Here is a 21,469-nt window from a genome sequence, read left to right as displayed (position 1 = left end):
TTGTGACGCAGTATCAGACATGGCTCTCGTGTAATCAGCGCACTCTGTCCTTAACCCAGAGCTATCGCGCTTGCCCCTTAATTCGGGCATATTATATAATACTTCTTTCATAACATTAGCCATATCATGTAAAGTGATTTGTAAGGGCCTAGATGTACTTGGCGTCTCAATCCTACGCATCTCCCGAGCGGGAGACGCAGGTACTGACACGTGAGGAGAGTTAGGCGGCATAACTTCCCCCTCGTTGTCTGGTGATAGTTTCTCTATCGGTACAGATTGACTTTTATTCAAAGCAATATCAATACAATTGGTACACATCGTTCTATTGGGCTCCACATTGGTTTTTGAACATGATGAACAAACCGTTTCCTCTGAATCAGACATGTTTAAACAGACGTAGCAATGAAACTAGCAAGCTTGGAAATCACTTTCAATAAGTTTACAAGCAATATAAAAAACGCTGCAGCGCTTCAAAAATACAGATATAATTAAACAATTCTTAATAAGAAGTGTAATATTAGCAGAGGATTGCACCCATTAGCAAAAGGATGATTAACCCCTCAATACCCAAAACGGATAAAACGGATATCAATTAAGATTTAACGCTTTTAATCACAGTCAAGCACACTGTCACAGATCTGCTGTGACTGATTACCTCCCTCAAAAATGAATTTTGCAGACCCCTGAGCTCTCTAGAGACGTCCTGGATCAAGGAGGAAGAAGCAGGAAGACTGTGCTAGAATTATAACTGCGCAACAAGGCGCTAAAACAAGGTCCCTCCCACTCCTATCACAACAGTGGGAGCCCTGATATAACGGTTTCCATGCAGAAAATATATGTCAGCCATGTGGAAAAAAATCATGCCCAAAGAGATTTATCACCAAAGTACCTCACAAAAACGAATAACATGCCAGTAAACGTTTTATTAAAAAATAACATTTTCCAATGTCATGCAAAGTTATCACTAAGCCTGCTACCAGTCGCTACCACTGCAGATAAGGCTTAAGTATTATTTCAGTTTTAACAGTATTTTCTCAGTCAAATTCTAGTCCCTAGAAAATAACTTGACTGCGCATACATTTATCAGCCTGATACCAGTTGCCACTACTGCATTTAACGCTGTACTTACATCATATGGTAACAGCAGTTTTTTCTTAGTCAATTCCATTCCCAGAAAATAATGTACCGCACATACCTCATTGGCGGAGGACCCCGCATGCTATTCCCATTTTCTGAAGTTACCCCACTCCTCAGAATGTCGAGAACAGCCAGTGGATCTTAGTTACGCCTGCTAAGATCATAGAAAAAAAACCGCAGGCAGTTTCTTCTTCCAAATACTGCCTGAGATAGAAAAACAGCACACTCCGGTGCCATTTAAAATAACAAACTTTTGATTGAAGAATAGCTAATTAAAAACTCCAGCTCCTCTCGTGACCTCCTTCTTTGTTGAGGGTTGCAAGAGAATGACTGGATATGACATGTGAGGGGAGGAGCTATATAACAGCTCTGCTTGGGTGATCATCTTGCAACTTCCTGTTGGGAAGGAGAATATATCCCATAAGTAGTGGATGACCCGTGGACTGAACACACTTAACAAGAGAAATACAAAATTACCTGTAAAATAAATCCTAACCTAAGTTACAATTACACCTAACACTGCACTACAATTAAATAAATTACCTAAACTACCTACAATTAAATTAAATAAACTAAATTACGGGGAAAAAACACTAAAAATTACAGAAAATATAAAAAAGAATTACAAGAATTTTAAACTAATTACACCTACTCTAATCCCCCTAAAAAAATAAAAAAGCCTCCAAAAATAATAAAATTCCCTACCCTATACTAAATTACAAATAGCCCTTAAAAAGGCCTTTTGCGGGGCATTGCCCCAAAGTAATCAGCTCTTTTACCTGTAAAAAAACAGAATTTATGTTTACCTGATAAATTACTTTCTCCAACGGTGTGTCCGGTCCACGGCGTCATCCTTACTTGTGGGATATTCTCTTCCCCAACAGGAAATTCTCTTCCCCAACAGGAAATGGCAAAGAGCCCAGCAAAGCTGGTCACATGATCCCTCCTAGGCTCCGCCTACCCCAGTCATTCGACCGACGTTAAGGAGGAATATTTGCATAGGAGAAACCATATGATACCGTGGTGACTGTAGTTAAAGAAAATAAATTATCAGACCTGATTAAAAAACCAGGGCGGGCCGTGGACCGGACACACCGTTGGAGAAAGTAATTTATCAGGTAAACATAAATTCTGTTTTCTCCAACATAGGTGTGTCCGGTCCACGGCGTCATCCTTACTTGTGGGAACCAATACCAAAGCTTTAGGACACGGATGAAGGGAGGGAGCAAATCAGGTCACCTAAATGGAAGGCACCACGGCTTGCAAAACCTTTCTCCCAAAAATAGCCTCAGAAGAAGCAAAAGTATCAAACTTGTAAAATTTGGTAAAAGTGTGCAGTGAAGACCAAGTCGCTGCCCTACATATCTGATCAACAGAAGCCTCGTTCTTGAAGGCCCATGTGGAAGCCACAGCCCTAGTGGAATGAGCTGTGATTCTTTCGGGAGGCTGCCGTCCGGCAGTCTCGTAAGCCAATCTGATGATGCTTTTAATCCAAAAAGAGAGAGAGGTAGAAGTTGCTTTTTGACCTCTCCTTTTACCGGAATAAACAACAAACAAGGAAGATGTTTGTCTAAAATCCTTTGTAGCATCTAAATAGAATTTTAGAGCGCGAACAACATCCAAATTGTGCAACAAACGTTCCTTCTTCGAAACTGGTTTTGGACACAGAGAAGGTACGACTATCTCCTGGTTAATGTTTTTGTTAGAAACAACTTTTGGAAGAAAACCAGGTTTAGTACGTAAAACCACCTTATCTGCATGGAACACCAGATAAGGAGGAGAACACTGCAGAGCAGATAATTCTGAAACTCTTCTAGCAGAAGAAATTGCAACCAAAAACAAAACTTTCCAAGATAATAACTTAATATCAACGGAATGTAAGGGTTCAAACGGAACCCCCTGAAGAACTGAAAGAACTAAGTTGAGACTCCAAGGAGGAGTCAAAGGTTTGTAAACAGGCTTGATTCTAACCAGAGCCTGAACAAAGGCTTGAACATCTGGCACAGCTGCCAGCTTTTTGTGAAGTAACACAGACAAGGCAGAAATCTGTCCCTTCAAGGAACTTGCAGATAATCCTTTTTCCAATCCTTCTTGAAGGAAGGATAGAATCTTAGGAATCTTAACCTTGTCCCAAGGGAATCCTTTAGATTCACACCAACAGATATATTTTTTCCAAATTTTGTGGTAAATCTTTCTAGTTACAGGCTTTCTGGCCTGAACAAGAGTATCAATAACAGAATCTGAGAACCCTCGCTTCGATAAGATCAAGCGTTCAATCTCCAAGCAGTCAGCTGGAGTGAGACCAGATTCGGATGTTCGAACGGACCTTGAACAAGAAGGTCTCGTCTCAAAGGTAGCTTCCATGGTGGAGCCGATGACATATTCACCAGATCTGCATACCAAGTCCTGCGTGGCCACGCAGGAGCTATCAAGATCACCGACGCCCTCTCCTGATTGATCCTGGCTACCAGCCTGGGGATGAGAGGAAACGGCGGGAATACATAAGCTAGTTTGAAGGTCCAAGGTGCTACTAGTGCATCTACTAGAGTCGCCTTGGGATCCCTGGATCTGGACCCGTAGCAAGGAACTTTGAAGTTCTGACGAGAGGCCATCAGATCCATGTCTGGAATGCCCCACAGTTGAGTGATTTGGGCAAAGATTTCCGGATGGAGTTCCCACTCCCCCGGATGCAATGTCTGACGACTCAGAAAATCCGCTTCCCAATTTTCCACTCCTGGGATGTGGATTGCAGACAGGTGGCAGGAGTGAGTCTCCGCCCATTGAATGATTTTGGTCACTTCTTCCATCGCCAGGGAACTCCTTGTTCCCCCCTGATGGTTGATGTACGCAACCGTCGTCATGTTGTCTGATTGAAACCGTATGAACTTGGCCCTCGCTAGCTGAGGCCAAGCCTTGAGAGCATTGAATATCGCCCTCAGTTCCAGAATATTTATCGGTAGAAGAGATTCTTCCCGAGACCAAAGACCCTGAGCTTTCAGGGATCCCCAGACCGCGCCCCAGCCCATCAGACTGGCGTCGGTCGTGACAATGACCCACTCTGGTCTGCGGAAGGTCATCCCTTGTGACAGGTTGTCCAGGGACAGCCACCAACGGAGTGAGTCTCTGGTCCTCTGATTTACTTGTATCTTCGGAGACAAGTCTGTATAGTCCCCATTCCACTGACTGAGCATGCACAGTTGTAATGGTCTTAGATGAATGCGCCCAAAAGGAACTATGTCCATTGCCGCTACCATCAAACCTATCACTTCCATGCACTGCGCTATGGAAGGAAGAGGAACGGAATGAAGTATCCGACAAGAGTTTAGAAGTTTTGTTTTTCTGGCCTCTGTCAGAAAAATCCTCATTTCTAAGGAGTCTATTATTGTTCCCAAAAAGGGAACCCTTGTCGACGGAGATAGAGAACTCTTTTCCACGTTCACTTTCCATCCGTGAGATCTGAGAAAGGCCAGGACGATGTCCGTGTGAGCCTTTGCTTGAGGAAGGGACGACGCTTGAATCAGAATGTCGTCCAAGTAAGGTACTACAGCAATGCCCCTTGGTCTTAGCACCGCTAGAAGGGACCCTAGTACCTTTGTGAAAATCCTTGGAGCAGTGGCTAATCCGAAAGGAAGCGCTACGAACTGGTAATGCTTGTCCAGGAATGCGAACCTTAGGAACCGATGATGTTCCTTGTGGATAGGAATATGTAGATACGCATCCTTTAAATCCACCGTGGTCATGAATTGACCTTCCTGGATGGAAGGAAGAATTGTTCGAATGGTTTCCATTTTGAACGATGGAACCTTGAGAAACTTGTTTAAGATCTTGAGATCTAAGATTGGTCTGAACGTTCCCTCTTTTTTGGGAACTATGAACAGATTGGAGTAGAACCCCATCCCTTGTTCTCCTAATGGAACAGGATGAATCACTCCCATTTTTAACAGGTCTTCTACACAATGTAAGAATGCCTGTCTTTTTATGTGGTCTGAAGACAACTGAGACCTGTGGAACCTCCCCCTTGGGGGAAGCCCCTTGAATTCCAGAAGATAACCTTGGGAGACTATTTCTAGTGCCCAAGGATCCAGAACATCTCTTGCCCAAGCCTGAGCGAAGAGAGAGAGTCTGCCCCCCACCAGATCCGGTCCCGGATCGGGGGTCAACATTTCATGCTGTCTTGGTAGCAGTGGCAGGTTTCTTGGCCTGCTTTCCCTTGTTCCAGCCTTGCATTGGTCTCCAAGCTTGCTTGGCTTGAGAAGTATTACCCTCTTGCTTAGAGGACGTAGCACTTTGGGCTGGTCCGTTTCTACGAAAGGGACGAAAATTAGGTTTATTTTTGGCCTTGAAAGGCCGATCCTGAGGAAGGGCGTGGCCCTTACCCCCAGTGATATCAGAGATAATCTCTTTCAAGTCAGGGCCAAACAGCGTTTTCCCCTTGAAAGGAATGTTAAGTAGTTTGTTCTTGGAAGACGCATCAGCTGACCAAGATTTCAACCAAAGCGCTCTGCGCGCCACAATAGCAAACCCAGAATTCTTAGCCGCTAACCTAGCCAATTGCAAAGTGGCGTCTAGGGTGAAAGAATTAGCCAATTTGAGAGCACTGATTCTGTCCATAATCTCCTCATAAGGAGGAGAATCACTATCGACCGCCTTTACTAGCTCATCGAACCAGAAACACGCGGCTGTAGTGACAGGGACAATGCATGAAATTGGTTGTAGAAGGTAACCCTGCTGAACAAACATCTTTTTAAGTAAACCTTCTAATTTTTTATCCATAGGATCTTTGAAAGCACAACTATCTTCTATGGGTATAGTGGTGCGTTTGTTTAAAGTGGAAACCGCTCCCTCGACCTTGGGGACTGTCTGCCATAAGTCCTTTCTGGGGTCGACCATAGGAAACAATTTTTTAAATATGGGGGGAGGGACGAAAGGTATACCGGGCCTTTCCCATTCTTTATTTACAATGTCCGCCACCCGCTTGGGTATAGGAAAAGCTTCTGGGAGCCCCGGGACCTCTAGGAACTTGTCCATTTTACATAGTTTCTCTGGGATGACCAAATTCTCACAATCATCCAGAGTGGATAATACCTCCTTAAGCAGAGCGCGGAGATGTTCCAACTTAAATTTAAATGTAATCACATCGGGTTCAGCTTGTTGAGAAATTTTCCCTGAATCTGAAATTTCTCCCTCAGACAAAACCTCCCTGGCCCCATCAGACTGGAGTAGGGGCCTTTCAGAACCATTATCATCAGCGTCGTCATGCTCTTCAGTATCTAAAACAGAGCAGTCGCGCTTACGCTGATAAGTGGGCATTTTGGCTAAAATGTTTTTGATAGAATTATCCATTACAGCCGTTAATTGTTGCATAGTAAGGAGTATTGGCGCGCTAGATGTACTAGGGGCCTCCTGAGTGGGCAAGACTCGTGTAGACGAAGGAGGGAATGATGCAGTACCATGCTTACTCCCCTCACTTGAGGAATCATCTTGGGCATCATTGTCATTGTCACATAAATCACATTTATTTAAATGAGAAGGAACTCTGGCTTCCCCACATTCAGAACACAGTCTATCTGGTAGTTCAGACATGTTAAACAGGCATAAACTTGATAACAAAGTACAAAAAACGTTTTAAAATAAAACCGTTACTGTCACTTTAAATTTTAAACTGAACACACTTTATTACTGCAATTGCGAAAAAATATGAAGGAATTGTTCAAAATTCACCAAAATTTCACCACAGTGTCTTAAAGCCTTAAAAGTATTGCACACCAAATTTGGAAGCTTTAACCCTTAAAATAACGGAACCGGAGCCGTTTTTAACTTTAACCCCTTTACAGTCCCTGGTATCTGCTTTGCTGAGACCCAACCAAGCCCAAAGGGGAATACGATACCAAATGACGCCTTCAGAAAGTCTTTTCTATGTATCAGAGCTCCTCACACATGCGACTGCATGTCATGCCTCTCAAAAACAAGTGCGCAACACCGGCGCGAAAATGAGGCTCTGCCTATGATTTGGGAAAGCCCCTAAAGAATAAGGTGTCTAAAACAGTGCCTGCCGATATAATTATATCAAAATACCCAGATTAAATGATTCCTCAAGGCTAAATATGTGTAATATATGAATCGATTTAGCCCAGAAAAAGTCTACAGTCTTAATAAGCCCTTGTGAAGCCCTTATTTACTATCTTAATAAACATGGCTTACCGGATCCCATAGGGAAAATGACAGCTTCCAGCATTACATCGTCTTGTTAGAATGTGTCATACCTCAAGCAGCAAGAGACTGCTCACTGTTCCCCCAACTGAAGTTAATTCCTCTCAACAGTCCTGTGTGGAACAGCCATGGATTTTAGTAACGGTTGCTAAAATCATTTTCCTCATACAAACAGAAATCTTCATCTCTTTTCTGTTTCAGAGTAAATAGTACATACCAGCACTATTTTAAAATAACAAACTCTTGATTGAATAATAAAAACTACAGTTAAACACTAAAAAACTCTAAGCCATCTCCGTGGAGATGTTGCCTGTACAACGGCAAAGAGAATGACTGGGGTAGGCGGAGCCTAGGAGGGATCATGTGACCAGCTTTGCTGGGCTCTTTGCCATTTCCTGTTGGGGAAGAGAATTTCCTGTTGGGGAAGAGAATATCCCACAAGTAAGGATGACGCCGTGGACCGGACACACCTATGTTGGAGAAAAGAATACAATACACCCCCAACATTACAATCCACCACCCACACACCCCTACTCTAAAACCCCCCCAATCCCCCCTTAAAAAAGCATAACACTAACCCCCTGAAGATCACCCTACCTTGAGCCGTCTTCACCCAGCTGGGCACAAGGGGTCCTCCATACGGCAGAAGTTTTCATCCGATCGGGGCAGAAGAGGTCCTCCAGACGGCAGAAGGCTTCATCCAGGCTGCATCTTCTATCTTCATCCTTCCGGCGCAGAGCTGGTCCATCTTCAATCCAGCCGACGCGGAGCATCCTCTTCAATCGAAGTCCTAACAAAGAATGAAGGTTCCTTTAAATGACGTCATCCAAGATGGCGTCCCTTGAATTCCGATTGGCTGATAGGGTTTTATCAGCCAATCGGAATTAAGGTAGGAAAAATCCGATTGGCTGATGCTATCAGCCAATCGGATTGAAGTTCATTCCGATTGGCTGATCCAATCAGCCAATAGGATTGACCTCCCATTCTATTGGCTGATTGGATCAGCCAATCGGATTGAACTTCAATCCGATTGGCTGACTGAATCAGCCAATCAAATTTTTCCTACCTTAATTCCGATTGGCTGATAGAATCCTATCAGCCAATCGGAACTCGAGGGACGCCATCTTGGATGACATCATTTAAAGGAACCTTCATTCTTCGTTAGGACTTCGATTGAAGAGGATGCTCTGCGTCGGCTGGATTGAAGATGGACCCGCTCCTAGCCGGAAGGATTAAGATAGAAGATACAGCCTGGATGAAGCCTTCTGCCGTCTGGAAGACCTCTTCTGCCCCGATCGGATGAAGACTTCTGCCGTATGGAGGACCACTTGTGCCCGGCTGGGTGAAGACGGCTCAAGATAGGGTGATCTTCAGGGGTTAGTGTTAGGTTTTTTAAAGGGGGGATTGGGTGAGTTTTAGAGTAGGGGTGTGTGGGTGGTGGATTGTAATGTTGGGGGGCGGTATTGTATTTCTTTTTTACAGGTAAAAGAGCCGATTACTTTGGGGCAATGCCCCGCAAAAGGCCCTTTTAAGGGCTATTTGTAATTTAGTATAGGGTAGGGAATTTTATTATTTTGGGGGGCTTTTTTATTTTATTAGGGGGATTAGAGTAGGTGTAATTAGTTTAAAATTCTTGTAATTCTTTTTTTATTTTCTTTAATTTAGTTTTTTTTTCGTAATTTATTTAATTTTATTTAATTTTAATTAATTGTAGGTAGTTTAGGTAATTAGTTTAATGATAGTGTAGTGTTAGGTGTAATTGTAACTTGGGTTAGGATTTATTTTACAGGTAATTTTGTACTTATTTTAGCTAGGTAGTTATTAAATAGTTAATAACTATTTAATAACTATTGTACCTAGTTAAAATAAATACAAAGTTGCCTGTAAAATAAAAATACAGGTAGCCCTCAGGTTACGCCGGGGTTAGGTTCCAGAAGGAATGGTTGTAAATCAAAACCGTTGTAAATTGAAACCCAGTTTATAATGTAAGTCAATGGGAAGTGAGGGAGTTAGGTTCCAGGCCCCTCTCAAAATTGGCATAAGTAACACCTAATACATTATTTTTAAAGCTTTGAAATGAAGACTTTAAATGCTACACAGCATTATTAACCTAATAACATAATCACACAACACAGACTTTACTTGCATTTTTCTGCAAACAATTCTTTCTATGCATTCCAATCTGGATTGATTTATAGACAGGAAGATCTTGTTCATTTGCAAGCTGCTCGATAGCTCAGGTCTGGTTAAACTGATTAATTTCAGCTTGCTTGGCTTGCATATCTTTGCTGCAACACAAGTGGACAGCTCCAACTACTGGCTATTTTAATCAATGCGCTGCTTCTCAATGCTTTTCAATAGCAGTCACATGACTGAAAAAAAAGGTTGTTTTTCTGAAACGGTGCAAATTGAACCATTGTAAACCATTGTCCCACACCTGTAAACCCTAAGCTAGATACAAATGTAACTATTAGTTATTTTGTAGCTATCTTATGGTTTATTTTATCGGTAAGTATTTATTTTTAAATAGGATTAATTTATTTAATTATGTTCAATTAATTTTGTTTAATTTAAATTATATTTAAGTTAAGGGGGGGTTAGGGTTAGACTTAGGTTTAGGGGTTTATACATTTATTATAGTGGCGGCGAAGTTGGCGGCGGCGGCAGTTTAGGGGTTAATATATTTAATATAGTTGCGGAGACGTTGGGGGTGGCAGATTAGGGGTTCATAGATATAACATAGGTGGCGGCGGTGTCCGCAGCGGCAGATTAGGGGTTAATAGTATAATGCAGGTGGCGACGATGTCGGGGCGGCAGATTAGGGGTTAATAAGTGTAAGATTAGGGGTGTTTAGACTCGTGGTTCATGTTAGGGTGTTAGGTGCAGACGTAAATTTTCTTTCCCCATAGGAAACAATGGGGCTGTGTTAGGAGCTGAACACTGCTTTTTTGCAGGTGTTAGGTTTTTTTTCAGCCAGCTCAGCCCCATTTTTTCCTATGGGGAAATCGTGAACAAGCACGTTTTGCCAGCTTACCGCTACCGCTAAATTTTGCTCAACGCTCACTTTTCTGAGGCTAACGCCGGCTTGCAGAGAACTCTTAATACCAGCGTTATTCAAAGGGAGCGGTAAGAAAAAAAGGCTCGTTAGCACCGACAAAACTCGTGATCTAGGCGTATGTCAATGCTCATCTGAGTGTACATTACTAACCAGCCCTGGCAATGAAATAAAGTTGTTTATATATATTTTTACAATGGACACTTGTTTTGTGATCTGTGCACCTTATGTTTGTTAATTACTGCCAGGTGATTTCCTTTTCCTGGTTCAAATCAAGTCTTATCTTATTAACTCAACATTTATGGATATATTAGCACAAACAATTGCGTACTTGGATTATTACAACATTCTTTGTGAATAAAAAGTGTTACCTTTTATATTTCCATTATAGTAGCAATGTAAGAACAGTGGTCAAAAACTGGAGGAGTATAAGTAAACCAACACATGCTGTCCATGATTTGGACACCGCATGCAGTTTTAAAAAAACTTTTCAATATACTTCTATTATATAATTTGCTTTGTTGTCTTGGTATCCTTTGTTGAAAAACATACCTAGGTAGGCTCATCACTGCTTTTCCAACAAAGGATACCAAGAAAATGAAGCAAACTTGATAACAGAAGTAAATTGGAAAGTTGATTAAAATTGTATGAAAGAAAAATATTCGGTATAACCCCTTAACGACTAACGCTGTGCCCTAGGCTTCTCTCTGCCGCAATCTCACGAGTTACTCATCTTAGAAAGATATCACTACTTAAAAACTGAAAAACTAGAGATTTATGTAATAATTTGCTTGTGTGGACACGACCTGAAACCCTTAACCTCCCACTTGATTCTCCCCCCCCCCCCTTTTTTTCCCTCTCTCCCTCTATATTCTTCCCCCTACCCTCTTCTCGCCTTTTCCTCCTCTTATCCAAGACACTTTGTTAATTTAAGCTCTTTACAAAACTATATTAAAACGGAGGTATGTTTAGCACTGAGATTGTACTATTGTTAAGCGAAATAAAAACTCAAACATTGAAGATTTTGGAGTTCCAATTTGGAAGCTTGCATTTTTAAGACTTGGACTATACCCTTAACACAAATTTTGGGCTCCCCACTTGCAGGAAAAAGAAAAAGTGAAACCATATACAATAAAAGGACTGTACATTTACTCCTGAAAACAATTTTTTTTTTAGCAAAAAATGGAAATTATGTACAACAAAATGTTCTGTTTATTTAAAGGTTGTCACTTCGAATGATTATTCAGTAAAGCTTGTTGGGGGGGATAGAGAGATTGTGCTATTTCTGCATGCCCCACGAGTGGGGCACTGCAGAAATAGATTTGTAGAGTTATCGATGCAGAGAGGGCCACTCTGTGGCCCTCTCTGCATCGGACAGCGGTGGTGCCGATCGTTGGTGGGTGGGAGGGTAAGAAGGGAGGCGGGTGGGCGTAAAAACAAAAATGGAAAAGTTAGCTACCGCATCTGACCAAATGGGACAAGCCCAGGTACCACGTCAAGGTCTCTCCCAAAACCTGGGTCCCTAAACTCTGGGGACAGTGCAGCTTCCTGAGAGTGTTAATGAGCACCCAGGGCTGTGCAGGTTGCAGGGTCATTGTATGTGTACCCAGTCCAGTCTGAGTGTGCAGTCCCCTTCAGTGTCAGTGTTTTCTATATGTCTAGGGTGATTACATAAGTCTTTGCACCATTCACTTGTTCCCAATTTGTTTGACTGAGAGCTTGCATTATGTGGCTGTTTAGGGACCCAGGATTTGGGAGAGACCTTGACGTGGTACCTGGGCTTGTCCCATTTGGTCAGATGCGGTAACTAACTTTTCCACTTTTGCTTTTTTTTTTTATAAAAAAAGTAGATTTTTATTGAGGTTTACAACACATACAATAATAAACTCATGTACATTAGATGACATTTTACCGATTATTACAATATGAGGGTTTTTAACAAGATAAAGTTAGAGCAACAGAGATGGTATAGTACAAAGTACAACCTCTTTTTACATAATTTTTTTAGAAATAAAAGTTGTGTCCAAATATTGAACACGCAAAACCAACAGTAACCAGTAAACTAAGAATATCTTAATGCAGTTATGGGTTTACTATGATAAAGTTAAGTGGATATGGTATATACTGTATGTAGGTGAATACATATGCTAACTGGATGTTAATAGAAAGGACTTGTGAATACAATAAAATGTAACATCTGAAGGAGGCGCACCGAATATGAGAATGAAACTGGAGCAAAGATTTAGTAGAAGGGGGGGGGGGGGGGAGGAGAGTGGAAAAAAAGGGGGGGGGATAGAGGGGGGGGGGAGAGGGATAGGAGGAAAATATAAAAGATTAAAAGGTCAAGGGGTCTATTTAGCCCTTCTTCAATTATAGGTTCTGGGAAATTTAATTCTCCTCCACAATTCCCAAGCTTGACAATGCAAGGTAACCTTATTATTTGCGGTGAAGATGGGACTTTCCATTACTTCTAGGTAGTCCATGGTTTTGATGATATCATGCCAGCTAGGGAGATTGGTTTGTTTCCAAAGACGGGCGATAGCAAGTTTAACAGCTGTTAGTAAATAGATGCTGAGGAGGCCCACAGGGGAGAGAGAGGAGACCCCACGTCCAAGTGGAATAATACTTTCTGTGGTCTCAACCAAAGGGCCGGGTCCACATCAGTGCACCTGTGAGAGAGCATAGTCCATAGGGGCTGAAGGTAGGGCATTCCCACCACACGTGTGCCGGCGAGCCTATTTGGCCGCATCCTCTTCAGCAGAACGGAGAATTTAGGTGGGATATTTTAAAAAGTCTCAACGGAGTCATGTGCCATTGCATGTATATCTTGAGGTACAGTTCTAGTAATGTGACGCAATGAAGAGCTCGTTTAGTTACTAACATAGCTCTAGACCATTCTTCTGGACTAGCTTGAAACTTCAGATCTGTTTCCCACGCAATTATGTAGGCCGACTTAAGATAAGTGGGAGGGTTGAGGACATCTTGGTAAGATATCGACAGGGCTTTAGGAATTTTTTTGGCTGCACGCCATCTTTGTTCCCATCCTGTAAGGGCTCGCAAAGGAAGGGTTGTGAATCCCCACGAGTGTAGAAGGCTTTTCAGTCTCCAGAACTCGAACTGCAATAGTTGAAAAGGCTGAAATGTGGAGCGGAAATTTGCGAGCGTCATTAGTTGTCTATTAGGGAATAGATCTTGTATGCTAATAATTCCATGAGAGTGCCATATTGAGGGGTGCAAATCTTGAAGGGCACAAAGTAGGCCTGAAAGCGTATGGATCGGGGAAGGGTGAGGGGCTATTTGGGGAAGAGAGCGAGTTTTATTCCAAAATTTTAAGGCTGAAAGAACAATGAAGTTTTGAATATCAAGAGAGGCCCTAATGTGCTAAGGGATCCATAACAAGTCCGAAAGTGTAAGTGGGTTTGGTAAGGTAGCTTGTTCTAATATCCACCACTTACAATCAGAAGTTTCAGAGTTCCATGGGAGGATATGGGCCAATCTAGAGGCTTCATGATAGTTTGCCAGGTTAGGGGCGCCAGCACCCCCACTTAGCAATGGTTGTTGTAGAATTCTAGTAGCCACTCTCGGGTGTTTACCCTTCCAAATGAATATGTTGCACAGGAGTTGAAATTTCCCAATAAGAGATTTGGGAATAGGAATCGGTAAGGTTCGGAAAAGATAAGTAAGCTTGGGGAGAAGAGTCATCTTGAAGGCTGCTACTCTACCCAACCATGAGATGCTGGGAACATTCCAGTGGTCTACAGATTTTTTGAAAGAGTGAAGAAGGGGGTAAAAGTTAGATTCAACAACAGTCGAGATATTACAGGAGAGGAAGACTCTTAGATGTTTGAGGCGCTGCTGCGACCAATTGAAAGTGTATCTCCTTTTGAGTGTAGAATATTCTATGTCAGGCATGGTAATTGCGTATACATCCGTTTTATTCACATTAAGTTTATAATAACTAACTGCTCCAAAGGCTTGTAGAATGTCAAATAGGGCCGGAAGGGAATGGATAGGGTCGCTTAGAAGTACTGTGAGGTCATCGGCAAATAAAGTGGTCTTTTGAATGCTTCCTGCCAGGTTTATTCCCTTAATGTTGTCATTAGAACGAAGTGCCACAGGTAGTGGCTCCATCACTAGTGCGAAAATTAGAGGGGACAAGGGGCAACCCTGCCGCGTACCATTAGTGATCGGGAAGGAGGGGGATAGGAACCCTAAACCTCTGACTGATGCGGAGGGAGAGGTATAGAGAGTATAGAGAGTGAGACAGAAAATCAAATTTGTTTAGAACTTCAAAAAGGTATAACCTTTTTTTTATGCTTGGATGCTAGTTTAAGGAAAATACCTTACCTTGAATATAGGCCTTGAGTGAGCTCCATAGACAATGGTCATTTACTACCCCATTGTCATTAATGGATATAAATTGCCTGATTTCCTCCTTTACTAGATTAATATTATCAATCTCGGCAAACAAATATTAAGGTAGCTTCCAAGAAGGTCTGGAAGTCGGGGTAATAGGAAAATGCATTGTTGTGTGTATGGGAGAATGGTCCGACCAGGTGCAATTCGGAATCCGTGCAGTCTCTATGGAGTCTAGCAATCGCGGTTCTCAAAAAATAATAATGATGCGCGATTAAGAATTGTGCACTGCAGAAAAATATGAATAGTCTCTAGTAGTGGGGTGCAGCGATCGCCAGATGTCAAACAGATTGTGGTGCGCAATGAGAGTATTGAATTGCTTTGTGGTTTTGAGTAGGGAGGGATCGTAGGCCCTATTCCTAGAGGAATGTCTATCCAAAAGGGTGTCGAGAACCATGCTGAAGTCCCCTGCAAGTAATAGGTTACCTGTCTTGTGGGAATCTAAGAAGCGTAGGAAGATGCTAGTGTGTACGGGATGCCCTCCAACTTACAATTTAAAATCAGGAAACGCCCCTGGGGGTCTGCATGGACGTTCAATTTTTCAAAGAGAACGCTCTTATGTATTAGAATCGCTACCCCTCTGGATTTGCTCGTGAAGGATGCAGTCTCAACCACTGGGTACTGTTTGAATTTAAGGGGGATTGGGGTGCCCTCCACCCAGTGGGTCTCCTGTAAGAATGCTATCTTGGACTTCGCATGGTTAAGGAAACGCAGGAGTCTACTTCGTTTACTAGGAGTGTTGAGGCCCCTAACATTGTGAGAAGTGAGTGATCGCGCCATAATTTAAAAGAGTATCGAAAAAAGGGAGGAGTGGATCGCCCACCTATGTTCAATATGTAGTGTGGCCAAAGGCCACATTGTAAATATTGTTCAGTGTTTTTAGTTGAGAGGAGACAGGGGTTAGCCTCAAAGGCTGAATGTGGGTCTATAAGGGACTCAAACAAAGTGGGTTGAGAATCTTTGTATAAGGAAGGAGGTCTAAATAGTGAGACTATGTATATATGCGGGGTTAAGTTAGGTCTTGGATAAGTAGAGTTGTTTAAGTATAGTGTTACCTTTATAAAGAATGTTACACATCTAGTATTTTAAAGGTAAGCTACCATGTATTGTCATTACAGCATTTGGGGGGGGCGGAGGTAAATACTCATATGCAAATTAGAAACATCTACTTTGCTCTTAGGCGCAGTGCACATATCAAATAAATACAGTTTAATCTGCCTTAAGAACTTGAAGGAGAACAAGGGACTGGGAAGAACTCTTAGGAATGTAGGATTCAAAAGGATAACTACTGAGACAAGGAATGTAAGCAACATATCCTGATGTTGGATTGATGAAAAAGATATTGGGCTTAAATAGGGTTAGTATATGGTCACACAAAGTGAATTGCCCCCATCTAGATGGGGGTGAGATCTGAAATTATCTAGACTTCATGGCTAACTAAAATTGAGTTGTGGGAGAAAATATGCCAATTATGTCTATAGGGTGATAAAGCCTAATAGAAAGGGCAAGTCTAGGGGGATAAACTACTTTGGGCTGGTAGTAGGCCTAATGAGAGCGCAAAGGAAATACCAGACCAGTCCAATCAGGGGTGGGCTTAATGGCTAATGTCGGGACTGATTAGAAGGGGGGTTCAAAACTTGCATATTTCCCATATCGAGTAGTTACTTAAGTGTGGCGTTAACTGTGTAGGAAATGTTACAGGGTTATTAGTGTTAGGATATGTCACCTTATGCTGCTATTACTATATTTAAGTAGAAGGATAAAAGAGATACGGGGCTCATAAGGAACACGTATTGAGTATAGTCCATTTTTGCTTTTAAGCTTAGCTGAGTAGTTGTAAATGAGTGCTAGACTTTTTCTGTGTGCTGTATTAATTTGTAATTTTCCCTATGGGCCTTGCACCCAGACCTTTCTGGGTTTAACTGCCTGGGACTCTGGGGACAGTGCAGCTTCCTGAGAGTGCTATTGGGCACCCAGGGCTGTGCATGTTGCAGGGTCATGGGATGTATACCCAGGCCGGTCTGATAGTGCAGTCCCCTTCCGTGTTTTGTATATGTCTAGGGTAATTACATAAGTCTGTGAACGCTTCACTTGTTCCCAATTTTTTTTGATTGACAGCTTACATTGTGTGGCTGTTTAGGGCCCAGGTTTTGGGAGAGATCTTGACGTGGTACCTGGGCTTGTCCCATTTGGCCAGATGCAGTAACTAACTCTCCCAGTTTTTGCTTTTAAGCTTAGATAAGTGCTTGTAAGTGAGTGCTAGACTTCCTCTGTGTGCTGTACATATATGGGATTAGAAGCTGGCGCTGCAGTCACTTGTGGGTGTTCTTTTACTCAAGCACAATTAGAGTAAAATAAGCAGCTACAATATGGCAGCAATAGGGCTAAACATTCTTACCGACTGTAATAGGTCACAGCTTCCTCATAGTCACCACTTCTGAAGGCCTCATTCCCTTTGTCTTTCTCATGCTCTGCAATAAAACATCTTTGTTCTGGACTTAAACCTAAAAGGGAGTGAAGTAGTTTTGTGAGCAATAAGTAGCCTCAGTAATTATTATCTATTGGTATAATATTACGGTATATACATTTGCTTTGTCTTCTTCATTTGTAGTTGGGCTGTGAGCAATGTTGTTGTAGCTTTATAAATAAAGAGTAATTGTAATAAACCAGCTATCAAAGCACTGCAACTACCAAACACCAAGAAATGTCACTTCATTTGTTTTTTATGTTATGTTCTATAACAGTGTCATCATGAAGCCCTAACAGGACAGATTTGTAAAGTTTTTCGCTTTTGAGGCTGTTTATAAGCTCAATCATTTTAACTGTCTCACTGTACTCAAGTAGGGAAATCCTTTAAATCTAGCCTAATTCTTGATGATTGGCATTCGGAAACATGGTTGTATATGAAGTTTTCCAAAACTCCAGTCCACAGAACCAGTAACAGGCCAGGTTTTCAGCATGTCTGAATAAAAGGCATAGGTGACAATCAGCTGCTTGTTAATTGTGGTTATTTAACCCATTCTCGACCATGGCAATCCTAGAACTCTGACCACTTAGTGGAGCCCGAGGAAAGGACTTGAGAAACCATGCTATGAGGATAATCAATTTTTGCTATTCTTAGACAAAATTGATTTTTATTTTTTACAGATTCACTTGCCAAACTCTTGTATCATTGTTCATTATTTACACACGTACATATAGACCACTGGTTCAGACCTGTCCTCAAACCTTCCCCAACAGGCCATGTTTTGAGGATTACCTTGGAATGAGGGTAAAATAACCATGTTTACTAATCAGCTGATTATTTCACCTGTGCTCCTTTTCAGTTATCTTCAAAATGTGGCCTGTTAGAGAGACCTGAGGACAGGTTTGAAAACCAGTGATATAGGCCAACAGGCTTTAGATGTTCTTAAAAAGTAAATCAAGGGAAGAAAGTGGTCTCCAATTCATGCAAAAAATGAAATCCTTTTATTCAGTTACATGGGATAAGATCCAAACAACCACAACGTTTCGGGTTAACACCCCTTAAACATGTGATGCAATTGTCATCAATATTCATTGCCTTTATAGAAGTATACCTGTGTTAACACTTACTGGGATCAATGTAACTTGTTAGAATAGAGCCAATTAATGGACGAAATTTAAAGTGAAAGTCAATCCTAGCGTTTGTGAAACGCAAGGATTGACTTTTGAAACAAATAATAGGGGACTTTCATTCATGAAGTATAACATAATGCAGAAAGCTCCTTTATTTGTTTCAAGCGTTGCCGTTCTGATCTGCTCAGGCAGCCCACGGCAGAAATTTATTTTGCTAAGAAGTGACGTTTTCACCTTTTAGCAAATAGCATGCGGGAATCCGGCTCCCAAGGGCACCAAGCCGGATTTACCGCACGGCTATTGGCTAAGAGGTGGAAACGTCACCTATCTGCCAGATAGCGTTCTCTTGCTATCTTTATTTAAAAAGCAGGAATGTGATGCATAGGAGCCGGCCCATTTTTGGTTGAGAACCTGGGTTATGCTTGCTTATTGGTGGGTAAATGTAAGCCTCCAATAAGCAAGCTCTATCCATGGTGCTGAACCTAAAATGGGCTGGCTGCTAAGATTTACATTCTTCTTTTAAAATAAAGATAGCAAGAGAACAAAGAAAAATTGATAATAGGAGTAAATTAGAAAGTTGCTTAAAATGTCATGCTCTATCTGAATCATGAAATTAAAAAATTGGGTTCAGTGTCCCTTTAATGTAATTTCTCCAAGTATTACTATTTTATTTTTTGTACATAACTTTACTTTTCTTTTTTTGTTTCAATTGCGAGTTCTCTTGTCTTTAAAAAGATAAACAATGTAACAATCAATGTATAGTCACTGTAAGCAATGTAATTTTGTTTTGTTCAAACTGTTGAATGTTTTTAATTTTGTGAACTAGTTGGCGCTATTCTAGCAAGTTACATTGACCCCAGTAAGGGTTAACACAGGTATACTGCTATAAAAGGTAACAAAGATTGATGACAATTGCATCACATGATTAAGGGGTGCTTCCCAAAAACGTTGTGGTTGTGTGGATCTTATCCCATGTAACTGAATAAAAACATAATTTATGCTTACCTGATAAATTTATTTCTCTTGTAGTGTATCCAGTCCACGGATCATCCATTACTTGTGGGATATTCTCCTTCCCAACAGGAAGTTGCAAGAGGATCACCCACAGCAGAGCTGCTATATAGCTCCTCCCCTAACTGTCATATCCAGTCATTCGACCGAAAACAAACAGAGAAAGGAGAAACCATAGGGTGCAGTGGTGACTGTAGTTTAATTAAAATTTAGACCTGCCTTAAAAGGACAGGGCGGGCCGTGGACTGGATACACTACAAGAGAAATAAATTTATCAGGTAAGCATAAATTATGTTTTCTCTTGTTAAGTGTATCCAGTCCACGGATCATCCATTACTTGTGGGATACCAATACCAAAGCTAAAGTACACGGATGATGGGAGGGACAAGGCAGGATTAAGCGGAAGGAACCACTGCCTGAAGAACCTTTCTCCCAAACACAGCCTCCGAAGAAGCAAAAGTATCAAATTTGTAAAATTTTGAAAAAGTGTGAAGCAAAGACCAAGTCTCAGCCTTGCAAATCTGTTCAACAGAGGCCTCATTTTTGAAGGCCCAGGTGGAAGCCAGAGCTCTAGTAGAATGAGCTGTAATCCTTTCAGGGGGCTGCTGTCCAGCAGTCTCATAGGCTAGGCTTATTACGCTCCGAAGCCAAAAGGAAAGAGAGGTTGCCGAAGCTTTTTGACCTCTCCTCTGTCCAGAGTAAACGACAAACAGGAAAGATGTTTGACGAAAATCCTTAGTAGCTTGAAAGTAAAACTTCAAGGCACGGACTACGTCCAGATTATGTAAAAGACGTTCCTTCTTTGAAGAAGGATTAGGGCACAACGATGGAACAATAATCTCTTGATTGATATTCTTGTTAGAAACCACCTTAGGTAAAAACCCAGGTTTGGTACGCAGAACTACCTTATCTGCATGAAAAATCAGATAGGGAGAATCACATTGTAAGGCAGATAGCTCAGAGACTCTCCGAGCCGAGGAAATAGCCATCAAAAACAGAACTTTCCAAGATAAAAGTTTAATATCAATGGAATGAAGGGGTTCAAACGGAACTCCTTGAAGAACCTTAAGAACCAAGTTTAAGCTCCACGGGGGAGCAACAGGTTTAAACACAGGCTTAAATCTAACCAAAGCCTGGCAAAATGCCTGGACGTCTGGAACCTCTGCCAGACGCTTGTGCAAAAGAATAGACAGAGCAGAAATCTGTCCCTTTAAGGAACTAGCTGATAATCCTTTGTCCAAGCCCTCTTGGAGAAAAGACAATATTCTAGGAATCCTAACTTTACTCCATGAGTAAGTCTTGGATTCACACCAATAAAGATATTTACTCCATATCTTGTGGTAGATTTTCCTGGTAACAGGCTTTCGTGCCTGTATTAAAGTATCAATGACTGACTCGGAGAAGCCACGCTTTGATAGAATCAAGCGTTCAATCTCCATGCAGTCAGTCTCAGAGAAATTAGATTTGGATGATTGAAAGGACCTTGTATCAGAAGGTCCTGTCTTAGAGGCAGAGTCCATGGTGGAAAGGATGACATGTCCACTAGGTCTGCATACCAAGTCCTGCGTGGCCACGCAGGTGCTATCAGAATCACTGATGCTCTCTCCTGTTTGATTTTGGCAATCAGTCGAGGGAGCAGAGGAAACGGTGGAAACACATAAGCCAGGTTGAAGAACCAAGGCGCTGCTAGCGCATCTATCAGCGTCGCTTCTGGGTCCCTGGACCTGGATCCGTAACAAGGAAGCTTGGCGTTCTGGCGAGACGCCATGAGATCCAACTCTGGTTTGCCCTAACGATGAATCAACTGAGCAAACACCTCCGGATGGAGTTCCCACTCCCCCGGATGGAAAGTCTGATGACTTAGAAAATCCGCCTCCCAGTTCTCCACGCCTGGGATATGGATTGCTGACAGGTGGCAAGAGTGGTACTCTGCCCAGCGAATTATTTTTGAGACTTCTAACATCGCTAGGGAACTCCTGGTTCCCCCTTGATGGTTGATGTAAGCCACAGTCGTGATTATGTCCGACTGAAATCTGATGAACC

The 21,469-nt window shown here is 42.0% G+C and overlaps 1 protein-coding gene across 1 annotated transcript in view; it reads right to left on the bottom strand.

Moving 5' to 3' along the window:
* Positions 1-21,469, bottom strand: part of SPAG1 (sperm associated antigen 1) — a 501,191-nt gene that overhangs the window by 328,862 nt on the left and 150,860 nt on the right. Inside the window, exon 7 of the mRNA XM_053715918.1 lies at positions 17,217-17,322. Coding sequence (XP_053571893.1) covers positions 17,217-17,322 — 106 coding nt within the window. The remainder of the gene's footprint in view (positions 1-17,216; positions 17,323-21,469) is intronic.

Source organism: Bombina bombina, chromosome 5 (genome assembly GCF_027579735.1).
Source record: "Bombina bombina isolate aBomBom1 chromosome 5, aBomBom1.pri, whole genome shotgun sequence".
NCBI classification, from domain to species: Eukaryota; Metazoa; Chordata; class Amphibia; order Anura; family Bombinatoridae; genus Bombina; species Bombina bombina.
Note: the sequence above shows the minus strand (reverse complement) of the source record. Positions and strands in the feature narration are given on the sequence as shown.